This window comes from Pollicipes pollicipes, unplaced genomic scaffold (genome assembly GCF_011947565.3).
Source record: "Pollicipes pollicipes isolate AB1234 unplaced genomic scaffold, Ppol_2.1 Scaffold_4002;HRSCAF=4701_pilon_pilon_pilon, whole genome shotgun sequence".
Lineage (NCBI taxonomy): Eukaryota > Metazoa > Arthropoda > Thecostraca > Pollicipedomorpha > Pollicipedidae > Pollicipes > Pollicipes pollicipes.
In genome coordinates, this window is record NW_023596420.1 from 47,213,480 (window position 1) to 47,234,605 (window position 21,126).

Consider the following 21,126-nt stretch of genomic DNA (forward strand, 5'->3'; position numbering starts at 1 on the left):
AAGTTTATGTGTTTCTTGGGATATAAGCATCCTACCTTTAATATGATTTACATTTCCCTTTTAGACTCGTGCAAGGCCTACAGGCAAATTGTTTTGAGCCTTCTATGAAGGAGAGGCTATATATTTGCAAGGCAGTCTGCGAAGTCGTATGAAGACCTGGAAAATAAACACAAAAAGGAAAGGTTCTTAGGAAATTGAAGTCGAACGGCATTTCTTAAAACATGTTTGTGTCACCCAAACGGAGGCAGCAGCACACCCTCCAGTGTGGCTTACTTTTCTCAGCTTACTCCAGGGCATTTCACTAGATTTGGTGTATGAATGCTCAGTCAAAACCTCTAGCATCAAACTCCTTAAGGGCAGTTCTTCTAGTCTTATTCCACGTTAAGGAATGAAGAAATGGCGAGGAATGGATTAGAAGAATAGACATCGAACAATGTATTTTCCATTCCTCACGAACGTCGAACACGGCCAACAAGACCGCTCGCATTTGCAGATGCACTGACCAACTTACATCATCAAGCTCCCTTCTTCCGCTGACCGAGATCGTCCCAGTGTCTCGTTACAACGAAGCATGTGTATCACACTGGTATGTGTGTGACGTGTGTGTGGAAGTAAAGGGGGCATGCGCGTCTAAGATCTCTTACCCTTTGATCATAGTTACCTGCGCCGACGTGAAGTGCTCCGCCGGCGAGCTCTGCAATGATCTTCCCGATGGCCCAGACTGCGCGCCAGGTGAGAGATCCCAGCCTGCCGTCAGGCCACCTCTGGTGGGTCGGTGACCTCGGCCACCCCGGGCAGTGACCTCGGCCACTCCGGGCAGTGACCTCTCATCATCGCAGGCGTCTGCCAATCGGCGAGGGTTTCCAATGCTCCGCGAAGTGGAGCTGCAGTGCACTCGCCGTCGGTGCTTGATGGCTCGGCACGGGCCTGCCTCGGCAGGGTACATTCCAAATGAAGAACGGCAACCGTCTGGGACTTTTATCTGTCTTCACTTTACAGCAGCGGCTTGGTGAAGCGGCCAGCCGTGGTAACTCGCCTCTGTCGCCCGTCTCGCCATTGCCCAGGCGTTTGGTGCGGACCACGCTCCAAAGACGCTGTACATTTATTTATTGTGCTTTGTATGGTAGATTTGTTGTGCTAACGCAGCTTGTTTCGATTAGACATGGGACCAAGTAAGAACAGGTCACCCAAATTTGGTGTGAAAAATGGCCACTCAGGACAAACGACCTCTGTAACGCTGTCACCGGTGCTTCCTAGACAGCCCGCAGCCCAACACGTGCGAGGTGCGCGTGTGCGCGCGGAACCTGAGCTGCATCGACACACCGAGCGGCGCCCTTTGCCGCAAGGGCTAGTGTAAGTTCAGAGCGGTGGCGCCGCTGCCAGGCACCAGACCAGTTTGGCGGCAGGGGTGGTGTTTCACACTTCAGTGGTTCAGGCCCAGTGAGTGCGGACATGAGACTTCTTTCCCCGTCCTTCACGGACACAGACAGTTTAGGAGCGGTTCATGTGATGTAGATGGCGTTACCAGGCTTGTGGGGCTGCTTTGCATCAAGATGACGATGCTGACCACAGATGGCGCTGCCAGCCACAAAGGACGTCGACCCGTGCTAGACCGTTTTTTGTCCCACCGGCTTGTCTGGTTTATCATGTGGAGCAGGATCTGAGGGCCCCTTAACCCAACCAATTCGGGACAGCGGATGTGGAACTATTGAACTGTCAGATGTATTACTAGTTACGTCTTATCGAGTCGGATGTCTTACGAGTCGGATAGTTGAGAACAAAGCGCGAGCGATGCATTAACGTACCGGAACCAGACAGCGCCTCTCGTTCAGTCATCATGGCCTCTCATAGTGAGTGCATTGCCACCATGGAATGGAAGCATCGACTCAAACTGCAGCGCTGACATGCCCACACCTGCCCACAGCAAAACATGACTGCGACCGCAAATACTGTCCGGCCAATACGAAGTGTATCGACACGGAGCTTATGGGCTCCCACTGCGCCAAGATCTAAGTCGCCACCGCAACTGCCATCCGCCGTGGGCCGCGCTCGCCGCTGCGCCATTTTGGCCGCGTGTTTGGGTGGCCGTCACGCCTGCCACCCGTAAACGCCGAGAAATACAGATCATGCCACTTCCGTCTTCGTTTTTGAGCGGGTGTTGATCATGTCCAGTTACATTGATGTGATACTTGGTGCTTATGGGGTCGCGCCACGAGCCTTTGTACCGTTTTATCTGCCACCATCGGTGTTTTCCGTCTAGTTGAAAGATTGGAAACTTTTCGAATTTCCCGTGAAACCCATCAAAAAGCCAAAGACGCTGATGGAAACAAAAGTTGATGGAGGAATCTCTTTCCGAGCTTACCTAAGTTGCTCAGTGCATTCGCGAGGAACATTATTGACATAGATAAGGTAGTAGTAACTGCCGCATTCCTCGAAGAAAAACCAAGAGAATGGAAATATATAGGGCTGATATTTCAGCAACACACTTTTATCGAAACAATAGCAGCAGCGAATTCAATGTTACCTGCCGATGATTCTACTCGATTTTTCTGTTTTTAAACAGCAAGCCACAGTTTTTATAGGGGACCATCATTCAGGAGATTAAAGAAGAGAAAAACCAAACACGCCAACACGCGTGTTTGCATACACACGTATGTTCGCATAATGCTATACTTAAATAGGCACTATCGTGGTAATGGCTAGCAATCGTTCACCGTTTAATCCTCTGAAAGTTGGTGCTCTGTAAAAACCGTGGCTTACTGTTTTAAACAAAAACAAAAAAACTAAACAATCGAGTGGGATCATCGGCAGGCAATTTTGAATTCACTTCTGCTATTGCTTCGAAAAAGGTGTGCTGCCGAAGTATCAACTCATCTATATCTCTATTCTCCTGGTTTTTCTACGAGGAATAAGGCTTTTACTGCTGTCTTATCTTTCCAAACTAAGTAAATGAACGAAGGGCCTCTTTTGGTTGAAAATGCAGGGACGGTGGCCTTCATTTGGGGTCCCATTCCGGAATTTCGTTGCATACCAGAGGCTTGAAACATTTTCAAGATGCACCGGATGAACAAACTGAGTTGGCCTACTACTTTTGCCAGCAAAACGGGATCCAATAACTGATCAGCGCTCCCACAACTGGCGGGATAGACCGACCGTGCACCGCAAGACCACGTGTTTGTCTCCCTCTTCAACGGTGCTCAGGGTGCCAAGCGAGTCTCCCGGGGCCGACGATGAGTTATGCCTGAGCCCCCTCCAGATCGATTATCAATGGGCACATGGGCCAGTGAGCCCCTGGCGAATGTTGGCCAGGCCAACACGGGCTCCTTGGTCGACATGGGCCCAGTGCATCTTCAGTTGACACATGCCTGGGTTGGCGCGCGTATCCCGAGAGCTGGTGCGCGGTTGAAGTACACCAACTGTCTCATGCCCTGAATCGCACGCTGAAGATCTCCAAGTCATGCATCCGTATGATCATTGAAGCCATCCATCCGGTGGTATGGCAATCCCACAAACTCAGCACAAGAGGCAAATTTCCAACTTCAAATTTTCAGCCAGCGTTCGAATTTTCGAACAAAAGTCTGATAAGGTCGGAAAGGTTTTGAAAAGTTCAGCCCCTCTCCACGTTTTAGTCCCCTAGTGGTATTATGGACGCAAACATCCATGGGAAAAAGTCGTATGCTGTGTTTGTACGCTAATACTCTTCAGCGGTAAGATTCTTTTAAGAACCCACATATTCTCATGCAGATTTGTAACGTGAGTCAAGTGTTTGCTATGTGTTTATACGCAAATATTCATACACAAATGTTGCTCAAAGATAGTGTTCGTTTCATTAGAGTATGCACAGAACAGGTCGCATGCGCGAATAAAGACCCTCAACTTTGGTGGCCAGCCTGGAATAAATTGCCAGTTCACAGTTCAAGGGAATAATGCGCATTGAAGGACCCCGCGGCCCAACGAGGACCTAGTCCGCGTAGTCTTTGAATGGCTGCGACCCTGAAGTGCATGGTCCAATACACCGTTGATGAGCGCCGACTGCCTTTGAAGGCATAGGATGCTATAGCGAAAGCAGAAGGGTGAAAATGTATGACTTTGGGAGTGAAATGCCCAACTCAAGTCATGGGATTGCGCCTAATCGTTTTAGAACTGGATTTTACAATAAATCACTGAACCAGGACTAAAAAAAAAAACTTTGAAAAAGCGTACCCCAACTCACGATGCATTGTGCATTGCTATCGATATCGATGGAAGCGTCGCACAATGCAGCCGGACACACCGAGCAGTTCACGGGGATATAAGCCAAAAGCCGCAAATGGCCCAACAAATGCTTAGCGGAAAGGTGGGGTATTTCCGGTCGGCCCCGCCTCAGACTCAGTTTACTCTGTGGTCTCTGAGAAACTACATGCTCGGATATCTTCTGGAATAGGTCAACATGTTTACGCAGGCGGCTAGCTGATTGTCCATAGCGAGGCGAAACATGGCTGCGGCTGTGAAAACCACGGGCTGATGTCATGGCACTGTTTTGAGACAAATGCGCACAGCAATCACAATAATGGCATAGGTGAGAGGGCGCGAGAATAACCGCGACATCCCCCACAAAGCGACACGTAAGTTGTGACACGCCAAGATCAGCACCAGCCCCCGCTGACACCCCGTGAGTTCCATTTCGTTCACACGCCATCAGTCGACTGTTTTATCGCTGAGTCACACACAACTCCGCATTATGGTTCGTTTATTCGAAAAGCAAAATGTCCTGTCAAAATACGACACTCATTCATTCGAATAACGTCAGCAGAGCACAAACCCCACGAGGTTTTCCAATGACCGTGATGAACGTGGTCGCAGCTGGAAACAAGTCAATAAACGTAATTGGCAAGAACGAACTGCAGCTGAAAAGCCATTTTGTCTAAAGTACGAATATCACGTATTCCTCCTTTCAGATTGCTTACATAATCAACACAGGATTCATGAGAACTGGTGCGCTCAGAACTGCCCAAACTGGCTGACCACCGACGAAAACATCCTGCCTAAATAAACAAAATAGCTACAAACCGAGGGCGGACGCGCCGCTCCGTAAAAAAGCGGCCGCGCCCCCGCTGCACGACGCAAGTCTGGTTTCGATGTAGCAGCTCCCGCCCCAGTCGGCTCCGGCGGGCGGGCGGACGCCGCACCGGGCGATGCAGACACGTGATCGATGAGACGCGGCAGAGTCCGGCCGGCGGCTGCGCATCCGCCAGATACTGGAGATGGCGCGCCAGTCGGCCGCGAGATTCAGGGGACGCGACGAAGACGGCCGACGGTCGCCGCGACTCCTGCCGGCGCCAGAGGGGCGCGGGGGAGGGGGGCTCGCGGGTGGCCGGCCGGGCAGATGCGTGTGAGGGGATCGGGGAGGGGGCGCTAGTGACCCCGGATGGCCTCACGGGCGGCCAGGATCAGCGGGTGCAGGCTGGCGAGCGGCCGGCACGTCTTCATGAATGGGTGCTTCAGCAGCTCGGCCGCCTGCGGCCGCCGCTCCACGTCCACCTCCAGGCAGAGGTCGAGGAAGTCCTGGAACGGCCCCGACAGCTTCTCGCGCTCCTTTACCTCTGGCCGGCCGTTGGTGGCGATCAGGTAGAGCGCGCGCAGCGGGTTTTCGTTCAGGTAGGGCGGCTCACCCTCGATCATCTCAATGGCCATGATGCCCAGCGACCAGACGTCCACCTTGGGGCCGTACTGCTTGCGCGTCACCACCTCGGGCGCCATCCAGTACGGCGTGCCCACCATCGTGGTGCGCTTGGTCTGCTCGGGCGAGATCTGCGCGCAGAAGCCGAAGTCGGTCAGCTTGACGGAGCCGTCCATGCCGAGCAGGATGTTGTCCGACTTGATGTCGCGGTGGATGACGTGGTTGACGTGCAGGAACTGCAGCGCCTGCAGCACCTCGCGGCACACAGCCGCGATCTGGCCCTCGTCCATGCACGTTTCGGTCACAACGTCCGTCAGCGAGCCGCCCGGCAGGTACTCCATCACCACCCACAGCTCCTCACCCACCAGGAAGCTGTCCAGGTAGTTGACCACGTTCGGGTGCTTGTTCTCGCGCATTACCACGATCTCGTTGATGATCAGCTCTTTCTTGGGCTGCTGGGACAAGTTCATCTGCTTGATGGCCACCTCGACGCCGGTGGCCGTCTCAATGGCCGTGTAGACGGTGCCGGACGCGCCCTGGCCGATCTTCTCCATCTTCGTGTACTTGCGGTGCGGATCGCCGACCGTCACGATGCAGCGCAGCCGCTCTAGGATCTCCTCGTCGGTCATCTTGCTGCGCGCGCGGCCGCCCTCACGCCGCGCCGGCGTCGGTGGCGCCGCCGTCGGGTTCTTGTTGGTGTCCAGCGCGCCGTTCGTGGGCAGCGCCGCCTCCTCCTCCTCGATCGGCTTGGTGTAGATGGACTTGGTGCGCTCAGGCCGCGCGGCCACCGGCGGCGGTGGCGGCGACGCGTCCTCCTCCTCCTCGTCCTCGTCCTCTGCCACCTCGGCCGACGCCGTATCGGGTGTGCTGGCCGTGGTCGCCGACGTCGACGACGTGTGTCGCGAGCCCGGCAGCGCGGCGCCGGCCGTGCTCGACGGCTGCGAGGCCAGGCTGGGCCGCGGCGAGCGGCTCGACGACGACCACGAGCCGCCGTGCTCGGCCGCCTTCGGCACCATGTACTTGTGCTGCTCCTTGTCCTTGGTGGACGCGTCGTAGTAGTTGAGCACGTCGATGACAGCCTGTGGGTTCTGCTGCCGCTCCTGCACGCTGATGTTCGAGCTGGAGAGCAGCGATACCCACGAGTCGGGCATACCGCTGAACTCGCCCGTCACCGGGTCGAAGCCGACGTGCACCGTGTGCTCGAAGTTGGTCGGGTACGAGATGGCCGGCTTCTCGGCGTGCTTCTTAGTCTGCTTGGCCTTCAGCCGGCGCTTGCGCTCGTCGTCCGGCTCTCGCGGCAGCGGCCGCGACAGCTGGCCGGCTAGCAGGTCGGCCGGCGCCCGCTCGCCACCAGCGCGCACGCTCGCCATGCGCACGGGCGGCGCCGGCGGCTTGTCCTCCATCATGACCGGCGGACCGCTGCAACATAGCGACAGGTCACGCACAAGCAGGTCCAGCGGGCCTGCGCGGTGGTGGCCGGCGCGGCCGCAGCGTGAGGCACGTCGCAGGCGCAACAGCCAACGGCACAACCCGCCAGCGCCCGGTCAGGGAGGGAAGGACGCAGCCAGGTAGACGGCAACGCCGGGCAGCGGGTCGGCCGTCACCCAGAACACGGCCGAGCGAACCGTGTTCAGGACACTACAGAGTGAGCCGCTGAGACTGACGAACGAGCTGTGACATGAGCCAGGGGAGAGCACGACTGAATCACAGACGGCCGGACCACTGAAGCGGCAGCGGCAGGGCGATCCACGGCGTAACTGGGTTGCGTGATGTATTCGGTTTGTGTGCGGTGTCAACAGCCGCGTTTGCGATAATGTGAGATAGATGGCCGCACAAACCTTCCCGGTGACGTCACACATCAGTGACGTACAAACAGCTGCAAAACGTGTCAATGGTTCGTTCAGAAGTTTAAATTTGAAGGGCCTGTTTAGCACGGTTCGGACGTTATTACCGACACTCGGGGTGGGGGGGGGGGGGGGGTGGAGGGGTTACTCCCCCCCTTTCTCTCCAAGGCTGTCTCGGATTAGGGCTATATACACAGCAACCGCATCTAACCATGTTTTGACGGCCAATGGCAGTCCCAGTTTCGTTGACCAGCCCAGTACCCTTCACAAACTCAGGATCCATGACCATCTCTGGACTCCAGACCATTTCTGTGGTCATTTGGTATATCGGAATGACATAATACCAATATCAATGCTCAGAACCTCTCAGTTTTTTCTTAGCTCTCTATGGACCATCATATGTCCTAGGCCCCACACACTCGAAGGCTCTATTACCAAATGGCATTTCAGCGTCTTCAGTGCCAATTGATCATTTAAGCACTTTGGGCCCAATTACCTCTTGAGGCATATGACTGCACTGGGTCTATCAGCATAGTGAGCTGCCCTCACTTCTGGATGTGTTCTGGACACAAAAGGGCACTGCTACATTTGTGGAGGCATGAGCATGACTGTGGTGCTGGTCAAACCTTCAATGGGGTGTGCTGTTCTGCTGTGGCCTGTACCACATAGCTATGCATCATCACGAAAATACTGCACACTACCTGATCTATTTTGTCATCCTATCGCAATTTATTCCACATTTTTGATCTGATGCTTTACTAAACCTGAGCCTTGGTGCCTCATGCATCATTGCCAACATTACCTTCTTGCATTTGTGAGAATTCACATGCCAGACATAAATTACAACACATTTAGGCCGGATGGAAAATGCAAAAGACTATGCACCAATAATCTGATCAATCTGGCATGCTGAAAATGTAAAATCATTAATGACCTATTCAATAAGACCACCAAGCATGCACATGCATCCATTCTCTACACTGTGTTGCTCAAGTCCACAAGATATATCAGGGCATAATTTTTGTGAATGTTAATGACCAATATTCCACAAGCATCATGAGCATCTTAGTTTTTAGAAATCAGTCAATGCATTTTATTAGTTCAACACAAGTGACCACATAAACACCCCAGGCAATGTACCAATGCCTCACAACAAGTGGGTAGCATATTGTTCCAGGATACCAGGGACGTCGGCGCACATCACTCACAAAGAGCACTCCCCCAGAATAAAAAGGAGAAAAGCCATGTATGTAATCAGGTACTTGCCTTGTGTGTTGTTCAAATGGGGGTATAAGCACAAATGACAGAACATCAATGCAGTCTCAGCAGTGGTGCTGCCAGCAGATCAGGAAATTTCATTATGTGACCCATGGAAGTGCATTATTATGCCTGAAGTTGATGAAAGCTGAACATTAATATCTAACCTTCAAAAATATGGTCACACAAATATCAAAATGGACTGCCTCATCTAAGGAAAATATATATCACATAATTGTCAGAAATTCAATCCAGCACTTCAATACAGAACAATTGAACTTGCAGCAAGTGTTGAGCTGTTTATTCAGCAAAACTAGCAATCAGGGTTGTAGCTCCCCATTCAGTAAGGGGGCTTACAGTGCTCCCTGGATGAGATGAAAGTGGGTCAAGTGGGGAGAGAAGCATCTTTTTGATGTATTTTGTGGCCAGCTTTAGTCATGTTTTTCTGTTCATACCTAATTTATTTTGAAAGCAACAGCCCTGCAAGCAGCCATAGCATGTGTCTTTGGTGATGGCAGGTTAGGTGTCTAATCCATCCATATTGTTACTCCTGATGAACATGAAGGCATTCCTGTTCATCTAAAAAAGCCTTTATGCTCGGCCTTGGAGATGAATTGGTAGTGGGTATCAGTAGTGTCACAGGGGGTAGGGGTGAGTGTTAGCAAGTTATCTATAGGCAAAATGGCTGAATGTTAAATGGAATGGAATCTGTTGAACTGGAATCAGCCAAATCAAAGTCTGAGTAGCACACAATCAGCAACATATACTAAGCTGGTCAGGAAATATGGGTCAGAACTTAGCACACTTAATCTACACAAAGGTCAGACCATGGATGATGAAACCTGAAGAATTCACTTCCTCTCATCTTTGGGAAGTGTCAAAGTCAGTCTTTGCCTCTTTACCAAAAGCACTTGAGAAGAAAATCACATCATTTCCAGTTCAGAGGATCCTCTAACAGTGGGTGAGTCCAATGCAGCAGCCACTTCACAGACACAATGAGATGTCCACTTGACATCTGGCAAACATGCCAGCTATGGGAACATTTTTTAATGCATGTGTAAACAACATTATTAAAAGATATACACTGTCTAGGTGAGTATCAACTAAGTGCAGCATGAAGATCAGCACCTGATTCCTGTGCTGTGTGAAAGGGAGTCACAAATACCTACACATGTGGGATAAAGTTACACAGCAGTTAAAGTTACATAAATTTATACAACCAGCCTGCAAAAGGTGATAGTCCAATAGACAAGATGTTTGGGGCCAGTGTGATCCTGCCCCACCTGGTCTGTTCTGATCCCAACATATAATGTTTTGTGTCACACCTTTGCACCATCATCACATCATCAAAGCTTCTATATGCAAAAAAAAAACACTGAGCACTTCACTATGAAAACAGCAATACTTTTGGAGCCACCACACTAAATCCTATCTGATATATGCTTATTGGCTTGTTAGCTTGTTCAACACAAGCAACAAAAGCTGGTAAGTGCAAAAAGCTTTATACTTGCAGATCCAGTGCTTGTTTTTCATTGGTGGATCTCTGGCTACAGGTAATGCATGGGCAGCTGGATACAGGATTGCACAGGATTGGTGGCAGCAGTTAGGAAAGTGATCACAGAGTTCAGGAACATCTGGTGCATTTAGCCTTTGGGCTTTCCCTTTCTTTTTATATTGCTACTCCTTTGTTTGCTATACACTGTGGTGTGTTTAGAGGTTCTAAACAATCTCTGCTCCCATTCAATGCCTCCCTAAGACACCAGGCCTATCTCCTGAAAAGTGAGCTAGGGGCATTGTTTTGCAAAACAAGCTGGAAAATGTGTGTGTGAAGGGGGAGGGTGCAAGAGGGACTATGCAGTGACAATTTTCATAACCTTCTCCTCAAATTGCCAACAAATTAAGTTTCTCTGTAGATTTGGCCCACCTCCCTCTCTCAGTTTGTCTAAGTCTAAGTTTGAGGGAGTGAGCTGAAGCCTAAGTAAGGGGGGGGGGGCTAACACCCTTCCAGCTGAATAGGAAATTACACCCTCGATGTGAGCTGCCCCAATTGAGGAATTTCTATCCAATTTGTTTTCAAATCTGCCCCAAATGAACATTCTTGCCCTGCAAGATCCTGTGAATAGCTGCTTTTTGGAAGACCAGACAGTTGGACTTAAAAATGTATTTCTCAGCTGGATGATTTAAAGATAACAATGAACTTCAAACATAAGTGGGACAATGTAAAACCCACTGCTGGACCAGCATCATTCCCATATTAACTGTGATGTAGTTCAACTTGGGGCCACCCAATTAGCTGTAGTTCATTTATTTTGAACATGTATGAATGCCTCCACATGGCAAGCATCAATTAACATGATGAAAAAATTCACTCAGCCTGAATAATAACTGACCGTGTGTGCAAGGAAGTAAGGGTCCTTCCAAACCGAAATCGGTTTGAGTGTTAGTCTTAGTGTCGGACCACAACAGCGCGAGCCTGTTTGGTGACTGAGTGTGACATATAGGCGTCTTCAAGAGAGTAGAAGATTAGTTATTAGCATGCTACAAGTCACTCCCTCACCAACCAATACTATGGCTACCCACCAGTGCCCTTAATCAGTAATTCCAATCTCTCAAAACAGAATAAGATCATGGCGTATTTCAATTGCAACGCACATTTGACGAAATAAGGAAAACAAGCTTCTAAAACACCGTTACTAAATAGTAAACATGAAATTACAAGAGAAAAAAAGCTTTTTGCAGGTAAATTTGTAGGAATTACACATTCCACAGTGCAGCACGTATATATAAATATATATATATGCATACACACACACACACACACACACACACACACACATACATATACATATATATCGTATCTCTCCTTCTCTCTCTCTCTCTCTCTCTCTCTCTCTCTCTCTCTCTCTCTCTCTCTCTCTCTCTCTCTCTCTCTCTCTCTCTCTCTCTCTCTCTCTCTCTCTCTCTCTCTCTCTCTCTCTCTCTCTCTCTCTCTCTCTCTCTCTCTCTCTCTCTCTCTCTCTCTCTCCTCTCCCTCGAATTTTAACTTCCCTATTTCATAGCCGAAATAGGAGTACGCACTGTCTCTAGGACTCCGTCTCCGAACAGGCCCTCTAACTGACATTTGAGATCATGACCCAACGAGTGGGCGTCCTCAACATTACCCAGAGCCAGCCCTTTGAGTTCTTTCCCCCTCCAATCGGGCCCTTGGTGTTTGGCCCCGAAGGGCTCGTCGGGCCTCTCTTCGGGCCCTCTCAAACACGGCTCCTGACGTCTCGGGGCCACTTGCCGACATTGGGCCACTTTTAAGGCACTGTGGGCCGTTGAAAAACGCCCTCGTTGTTTCATGGACCCCGACTAGTGGCAGAACAACAATGGCTTTCTTAAAATGATAACAGAACAGCAATGGATTTCTTCCTGCCCCCGAATATGGCAGTACCCCATTGTCCTTGCAGTATGTATATGTATGGGAACAGTACGCCATATGTATGGGAACGTTTCAAAAAGTGGGTGTGCCGAAACCTATTTGGAAGCTGTTTCTTTATACGTGTCGCTATATGATGCATATACGTATAGAGCATTCCCGGAAATTTAAGGTGTGGGTACTATGCTGCCATGGGATTCACACTTTCCTACGCCTACGGTGCTCGAAGATGGGATTCCCCCACTGCGGCTCCCGCGATCCGGTTAGAAGAAGACTTGGAGTGATCCATTGCGAAATCCATCAACTTGGATCTACCAATTAACTTGGAGGAATCCATTTTGCTGTGGCGTGATCCCATATACGTGGGGCATGATCGTCATGATCGGGCCTGGAGTGATTTCCTATCTCCTTGTAGATGCTTGTAGATGCCAGCCACAGTGCACTACTGGGTAGTAACAACCCTACATGAGCCCAAATATGTTAATTACCAATTGAGAGCTCGGGATCGCCAAGGGCGTTGCCAGGCGGAGGAGAGAGCAAGGCTTGGAGCTTGGGAGAGCTAGGAGTCAGGAGCTAGTGTGAATTATGTTGTACCCGCCGTGGCGCGGTGCTCGCGCCCAGCTCTCGGTCAGCATCGTGTTGGCGAACGGGGCCGCTGACAGGCGTTGCCGTTCGTAACGATATGGCGCGGTCCTGGCGGCACAGCTTACCAACGGTCAGCTGATTCGGAGAGTTGACGCCAGGCGGCGGTGTGTTGCTGCCGACTGGCCGGACAGGAGTCGTGGCCGGCTGCCGAGCCATGAGGAAACAGAGGATAGGTAACAAGGCCTCGTCGGTCACAAAGTCTCAAAGAGTTGGTCGGATCTCTCTTCGGGCCCCCTCAAACACGGCTCCTGGCGTCTCGGGGTCACTTGCCAGCATAGGGCCAGCCGTTAGACACGGTGGGCCCCTCACAGACGCCCTCATAGTTTCATGGACACCAACCAATACTGCGTGCCCAGCGTGGTTCGTACTTAAGAAATTAGCCTGTGGGACTCAGACCGACACAGAGCTAGCTGTTCAGTTTTGGTGAGCAGTAGCGGAATAGAGGGTCGCACTGTCCCGCAAGTCCCCAAGCGATGCAAGAGGCCCTCAGGCTGAGATTTGAAGTCACAACCCTACGGGCGAGGACCGTCCTTATTGTGACCCACAGCCAGTCCTTCGGGCTCTGCGGCCCTGCCAGCCTTCCAATCGGGCCCTTGATCTTGGGGCCTTCGGTCCCTCTTCAGGTCTCTTAAAATTAAGCCTATGTCGGACTCGGGACCACTTGCCGACACATGGTCCCTTGTTAGGTATCGTGGACCCCTGACCGATACAGGGCCCGCACATTGTCTCGGAGTCCTGAATCAGCGCAAGAGGCCTTCTGAATAATATTTCAGGTTCGCCCTACAAGACGGGCATTCTTTGTGACCCTCACCAGCTCTTCAGGCCCTTGTGCCCTCCAGTCAGGTTCTTGGTCCCTGATTTCGGTGGCCCCCGGGCCCTCCTCGGACCTCATTGAATACTGCCCTTGGTGGACTCGGGGACCATTGCCAACACAGGACCCCTGGTAGACCCTGTGGGGCCCTGGCAGATACAGGGGCCCCAACCGGTGTAAATCGCTGGCCCAGCTTTATGGCTGCTTGGGAAGTAAACCTTCGGGTTCACACCGACACAGAGCCGACCATACGGTACTGGTGGTGCCTGGGCGCCACATAGGCTCTTGTCAACTCAAGGGGTTCCCGATCGGCGCAAAAGGCTCTCTGACTGTCATCTGAGGCCTATCCCCACAGGCCGGGCTCCTGAAGGAGACTCCGTCTTCCCTTCGTGTCCTTAAGCTCTCCAATCGGGCCCTCGATCGTCAGTCCCGTTGGGGCCTCCAGATTCTCTTTGGGCCTCCTCGAAAACTGCCTCTGGCCAACTCGGGGCCTCTGCCAACACAGGGTCCCCTGTTAGGCATTGGGGGGGGGGGGGGGCTGACAGCCGTTGGGTTCCGACCAATGTAAATTGCTGACCCCCAGCTTTATCCCTGCCTGGAAAATAGGCCCCCAGGCCCATGCCGACGCGGAGCCGGCGGTGTGGTACTGATGATGTCGGACCGACATATAGGCTCTTAAAGACTCAGAGGGTGTCCGATTAACACAAATGGCCCTCTGGCTGGCATTAGAGTGCCTGGTCCTGCGGAGCAGGGCCCCTGAATACGACCTCCCGCTGGCCTTTTGGGCCCTTCGCGCCCTCCAGTCAGGTCATCAATCGTCAGTCTCGAGGGGCCAAAAAGGCCTCTCGGAGCCAAAGAGGGACACCCCTTGTGCCAACCCCTGCCTGCGCAACTGGCATCCACATATGTCACCTCAGCTGACATAGCATGGACACAAGCACTTGGGGTTAGTATCAAAAATGTGCTGGACATACCTTGTAGGAAGTGTAGCTCGAGAAAAAAAACGCTGCGCGTCGGATATCAGACACATAAAGATGCAACATTTGTGTCTCATCTCCCACGTCAAACGGTACAGTGACTGTCCAACAACGGCAATGGATGTCGAGCCGCCGTCCTGGCACGCGCCAGACGCCTGGGGCAACTTTACCTGCGACATTGCATCCAGTACAGGCTTACGTAACACACTCGTCGTGGACCAAGTGTCCACCAAACAGCTGCACGGTGTGGCAGTTATCTCAGCAGAGAAGATCAAGTTCCCGTTGAGAGGAGCACCGTCAGATGTCGGAGGGGAGGCGGGCTCGCTCGCCACACCAGAAGGCTGTATGCCGAACAGCACCCTCGTCCGCAACACATCCAGCTGCTGAGACAACGACCCCGCGCGGGTGTGGCTCGGAACACCGCCACTCGTTTCCCGGCCCAGTCACCGGCCACGCTGACGAACTGTATCCCCTCTGACCACGCCGGAAACAGACGCTTTACAGGTGACGACAGCTGACGACCGGGTGTGCAGGACTGCCGCACCCAAAGCAGGCACGAGCTCGGGGGAGCGCTCTCCGCCGCCTGTGCGGGAGACGCGCGGGAGATACCGTGCAGGGAGCCGACGGCGGATGGCGCGAGTGAAGCAGAGTCCCTTATTGTGGCGATGTTTCCAAACTTGTCGAAGCAGACAGCCACATCTTTGATTATTGGATTATGGGGTACAAATTAAGCTGTTTTACATGCAAACACCAAAAGATTCAAAGTCACGTAGAAAAATGGTTCTGCGTGCATTACATATATTCGCAATGCCACAGTCAATATTTTTTTTGGAATGCCCCAGGCAACGGTAGTTGAGAGCCCAGAAAAAATACTACACGACCAAAAAGGAACTTCTTGCATGCTTGAGGTTAGTCCAACAGTTGGCGCACCACTTACATGGGTGACGGCTCAGGCTATGGACTCATCATAGTGGCTTGTAGATTTCCAAAACCCGTCCGGAATGCTGGCCAGATGACTGGAGATTCTTGGCGACTTTCCATTTCACGTTATGTTTCAGTGCTCAGAGCCCTGCCGCCGATGGGACCCGCCGCAGACGGGTCGCAGAGACGAGCGATGACTGGAGATTCTTAGCGACTTTCAATTTCACGTTATGTTTCAGTGCTCAGAGCCCTGCCGCCGATGGGATGAGCAGACGGGTCGCAGAGGCGAGCGATGACTGGAGATTCTTAGCGACTTTCAATTTCACGTTATGTTTCAGTGCTCAGAGCCCTGCCGCCGATGGGATGAGCAGACGGGTCGCAGAGACGAGCGATGACTGGAGAGATTCTTAGCGACTTTCAATTTCACGTTATGTTTCAGTGCTCAGAGCCTGCCGCCGATGGGTGAGCAGACGGGTCGCAGAGACGAGCGATGACTGGAGATTCTTAGCGACTTTCAATTTCACGTTATGTTTCAGTGCTCAGAGCCCTGCCGCCGGATGGGATGAGCAGACGGGTCGCAGAGACGAGCGATGAAGCTCGTCAGGGTGACTCAGAAGCCAGGTGTCTCAGAGGAGTGACTCAGAGGCCAGGTGTCGACACGTTTCTGCTCGGGGCTGGCCTTCAGGACTGGCTACATTCCGTCTGCTCAGAACGGAGATGAGGCCACCGCAGGGATGACACGTGGCATGACTGTCGGTTTGCGTCCGCAGAGGCTCGCCGCGCCTCCAGGAGTGCGGGTTGGGCTCCGGCGGTGGCCGCAGCTTCCTTTACTGGACGGAGCGTTGTTCCGTGTGCACAAGCGTCTCCCCCACGACACTGAGTGGCTGCAGGTAGTGACTTCCGACAGTATCGTTCCTGATATGTTGACCTCCGTGCATGCTGGGTCGTGTGGTGGGAATTTCTGACCCAAGGAAATGTCGGCTCAGCTGCAGCTCCGTTATTACTGGCCTTCGGCGGCCGCTGATGTGCAGCAGCTTTGTCAGGAATGTGAGATGCTGTTGTCGTAACTCCCTCGCTCCGCAGCTCCGCACGTCGGTCGGGAGCTCTAAGCCTCTCAGCCCTGGAAAACTGTCCCGATCGATTCTGTACTGATGTACCTGTTACAGATAACGGCAACAAGCACCTGCTTGTATGCTGTGATCAATTGCGTGTGATCAAAAGGCGCAGATGACGTGATCAAATCAACAGCGCCACTGTGATAAAAATCATTCTGATTGTACGGCTGGTTTGAGAAGTCGGCTGATTGCCGAGGTATGTCGTCTGGTGGTTATATAAAAGATGAGAAGACCAGCTTTCACCCGCAGAGCAGCAGCCGCTGTGAACAATTAAATAGGACGACTCTGGAAATGCTCTCAAAGCATCTCTCCGAGAACCATTCAGAGTGGGATGAGCATCTTTCCCTTTCCACGCTGAGTCCGTTCTAAGGCTCTCGGTGGGGTACAGTACACTTTTCTTGCCATTTGTTCAGGATGCTCGTTCGCCGGCCACCTCCGGGGTCAATGCCCCTCGCGGGTTGAAATCTGTGCGGAGTTGCGAAGGGGCTACCGGGAAATAGTTCACGTGTCCGACGCCAGTCATGTTGGAAACAATAAGTTGTATCAACAAAAGCTGAACTCATTTGGCTACAGTCCCAGGGGATGAAGTGTTTCAAAGTCCTCCTCGTGGAAGGGCATGTTCTAAGAATTAAACCTGCTCTTGTACCGCGCAGCTGCTGCATCTGAAAAGTAATCCATTTTTAATATCGCAAACGGGGCTTCTCACTTCCTGTAAAAGGTACTGCAGAAATGTATGGATGACAAAAGTGCTATGCCTCATCGCATTTGACAGCGCGCAATAGCTTTTATGTGTGATCTGTCCAGGATCTAGTCAATGTACCACGAAGAAATGCAGCGTGCATTGCGGTGCATTGCGATGCAGGACACAATGTTCACGGGATAATACTACTCGCCTCTCCTCGTCACCCTTTCAGGAGGGTGGCGAGGAGAGGCGAGTATTTTAAACTTATACGCCTCTGTAAGCCAGCGCTGTGGTTTCCAAACTCGGCAACCCTTTCTACGAAATATTTTTGGTGGATGGCAAAACGTTAATGATGCACCAAAGCTGGCTGAAGTCACGCTACGCCCTCCAGCAGAGCTCCGATCAGCAACCTCAGGTTTCAATGAAGCAGAGAGCAGCATCCACCTCGATCCAGTTTCACAGCCGCGACAGAACGTACCATCGGTACGGGTCACGCCCAGCCCGCACCCACGATGAGAGGAGAATGGGGTGGGACTGTTGTACAGCCGAGCCGGGCTTGTGCTTGCACTAACCGATCCCGACGGCTTGCAATGGGACGAGTGTGCACGCGGGATAATATGCCGTTATTACGGCTCCGAGCCAGCCTGTTGCATAAGAGCGTCCGGGATTGTAAGCTCCGATTGCGGCTGTGACGCGATGTTGTGACGCCGAGACGGTCTGAGCGTGTCAGGCGCGCACCCGACCGGCTCACTTATCAGTGTTTTAGGTTGTGCGGTGAAACGGAGTTCACTGTTAGCGTTCAAACGTTACTGAAATGCAGCGTCCGTGCCGCGTCCGTTTGACCGCCTCATTCATCAGCTATGGTTGTTTGCTAAGTTGTGCTATGTAGTGCGGCAAGACGTCAGGCAGTGGGGTACGTTCCTTGTCGTGGTCCTTCATGGGCCATGTACCGCCGTCTGAATGGCATTGTTCGAGCACCGCTGATAAGATGTAGCCCCGCCGAGAGCGTTGGACATCGGATACCGCCGCTGTCCTTTATGATTTCGGTCGGGAGTCGGCCCGTACAAGTGGAATCTAGTGGTCACAGTTGTCACTTTAGTCGTAACCCAGACGAGGTAGCATGACTGAGCTAGCGGTGTCTGTGCTGAGCAGAGTCTGTACAGTCTGTGCTGAACAAAGGCGCTCAACAAGGTGGATATATTTATATCCAAAGGCGCTGCTCATACAACAACGCGACTGTGCTGAACAAAGGTCGTTCAACTTAGGATGCATCTCGGCTGTTTGCAAATGGATCCGGACTGGAACCTGTGTTGCCGATAACTTGTTATCCGCTAACTGGGTCGGTGTCCGTTGGGACACTGACGTACCGAGTATTCTGGTTCGCGGGTGGTAAGCGGCGCCGGCAGACGACTGACCTGTTGTTCGCTTGGGTCACTGCCAGCCGCTCATCCTGCTGCTTCGGCCGACCGAAGAGTATTGGCCAGCCTCGGGATGAACGGTGGCGTCCCGTGTCCTGCGGCTTTTGCCATGTGGGGAACGCTGCGCTGCGGTTGAATTTTGAAAGCGGGGAGGGTGTAGCGCAGGCGTGCATGCGTCACCCGGTGCCCCGCGGGTTGCCTGTGTCGGGGGCGGTCGGCCGGCTCGTGCCCGCGGGCACTGCCGGGTCGAGACAACGAGCCAGCGAGCGGCGACTGCGGGTTGGGCGGCTAATAAAGGCGAAACGTCGTTATAATGTAATGGCAACGTCTACAGTTGCTAGTCTATCACTCTTTGATCCAGCGGGATGGGGGGACCTATTTCGATATCATCGTTTTTCTTGCTTTTCGAACATGCCAAAGAAAAATGTGTAAGTTTCGGTGCAATTTCACATGTGACGGTGTACAAGATGGTCAACCCAGTGGAGCCGTTGATAAGATGCGGCTGTGCGTTCCTGCGTTCTATACTCTACACCGCATTGTGTTGGCTTTTTTGCGTCGGTGAGCACCGACAATAGGCCAGGCGTTTGCTGCACGTTTCATGAGCATGCAGTTTTTTCATGTTTTCTGATGGCATCGCTTCAGTGCCCAGCCCAGCATCTCAGCTGACCGTGTTTGTGTACCCCGGACATTGGTGACTCACGCACGGCACGAGCAGTGAGGCCAGCACCGTTATATCCACAACAAAGAGAGGAATGATTCAGGCGGCCAGAGCGTGACACTGATCATGCAACACTGCGATAGCCTTCGATACCAAATACCAAATACACCAGGTGTAGTCATCTTGATGCGAAGTTCCCTCTTTGCAAACCATTCGTGAACAGCTCACGCTAGTTTGCGTTCGTTCGCGACTGAGACCGCCAGCTGCCAAGTTTTCGTGAACATGCCCTTTCGTCGTTTATTAATTAAAGCTGGTGAACAGCCAACCGTTTTTTTTCCAACAATTGCAGTTGGGTGTGCAATCTTTGTTCCAACAGATTTAGTGGTTTGCGCGCAGTGTGATAAGACGATACATTGTTCGTTGTTCGAGTACATGAGTGTGCACTGTAATGGAAGTCGGGGTATGCATAGTGGTTCAAGGACACGTCGATTTCCAGGACCGTTATGTAGCCATAGCTCATTCTTTGGTTAGCTCACTTATGTGATGAGCTGACATCACACAATTCGGTTGATGTTACAGAGCAGCCCAGGCCTGAGCTGATTTGGCACTTGTGTCACTTGGCTGGACTGTAGATGCCCTTAGGATTTCTTAAGTTATATGTAACAGAGTAAAACTAAGTTTAACTTGATTATGAGTTCATAGTTCTTACGCTGTGTTATCGACCTTTGATATGCCAAGAAACATTAATTAACGACATCATAGAGCAAACATTGGTCACATTGACAGTACACGACGTTTCAAGCCGTACTTCTGATCACGGGTAAAAGAATGTGCATCAAGGTTCAGCGATATAAAAAGGACGTAAGACTTAGAAAACCAATACACATCGTTTCAGAAAAAGCTCCGAATCTGTGCAGACACTGGCACTGAAAGGTTCAAAAACAACAAATCATCCGAGTTGCCACATTCTAAAGTCAGACACACACCCGCACACCGGTTCCAAACTAAGCACTGAACGAAACACAAGCGGCTAATGAGCCATACCTCCGGCTTTACGATGAGCCATACTCTCGGCTTTACGATGAGCCATAATTCCGGCTTTACGATGAGCCACACTTCCGGCTTTACGATGAGCCATACCGAACATTAGATTATATAGTTCCCACGATCATCAGGCACCGTGAGCGTCGCCTGAACCTCACAAACATCATAGGAATTCAGGTTTTCAGGTCCTAGCTCTCAATACACGGCACTGCTAAGAGCTGCCCGAAATACAGGCCGCTGGGCCAAGAGGTTTCGGTATACAAGTGGGAATAAGCATTTCGGCATGTATGTATGTCAGGTATTTTTATAGATATTACAAACTTAAAAATCACTTTGAGAAGCCTTGGAAGGGGTCAGACATTGTCTCTCTCCCCCTCCCCCCCCCCCCCCCCACCGAGCACGTGTTGACAAAATCTTATCTCCTTCAGACACAAAAGAACAGCGTTGTCTGGTTTGAAAGTGGATAAATCGAGCAATCACACTTTTACCGAGTTTTGCACGAAGTTGAAACGTAAAGTCAGCTTCTGTCAGTGGCCCATGGCCTCAAACTGCAAATGATCCGCAACAGAACAGCAAGTGACTAGGTTGGAGTATTTTGTAGAAACTTGTCACCCACCGAGCCATGTTTTGGTCACCTACGCCCTAGCTTCCCCACTTCTGGGGCTATACCAAAG

At 51.8% G+C, this 21,126-nt stretch overlaps 1 protein-coding gene across 2 annotated transcripts; it reads right to left on the reverse strand.

Annotated features, from left to right (window-relative positions):
- Nucleotides 1-4,712: 4,712 nt before the first annotated feature.
- LOC119093580 (serine/threonine-protein kinase PAK 3) lies at nt 4,713-11,385 on the reverse strand. 2 transcript variants are annotated; one of them, XM_037216555.1, is made up of 2 exons: nt 11,341-11,385; nt 4,713-7,078 (listed from the first exon to the last, which is right to left on the reverse strand). In XM_037216555.1, the coding sequence occupies exon 2, from the start codon at nt 7,063-7,065 to the stop codon at nt 5,395-5,397; it is 1,671 nt and encodes a 556-aa protein (XP_037072450.1). In that variant the 5' UTR covers nt 7,066-7,078; nt 11,341-11,385; the 3' UTR covers nt 4,713-5,394. The 2 variants fall into 2 exon arrangements, with proteins under 2 accessions (XP_037072450.1, XP_037072449.1); XM_037216554.1 differs by having other exon boundaries at nt 11,151-11,348.
- Nucleotides 11,386-21,126: the final 9,741 nt, after the last annotated feature.

Bases quoted from the DNA above. Each gene is read 5' to 3' on its own strand.
- LOC119093580 (XM_037216555.1), bottom strand. From the start codon at position 7,065: ATGATGGAGGACAAGCCGCCGGCGCCGCCCGTGCGCATGGCGAGCGTG.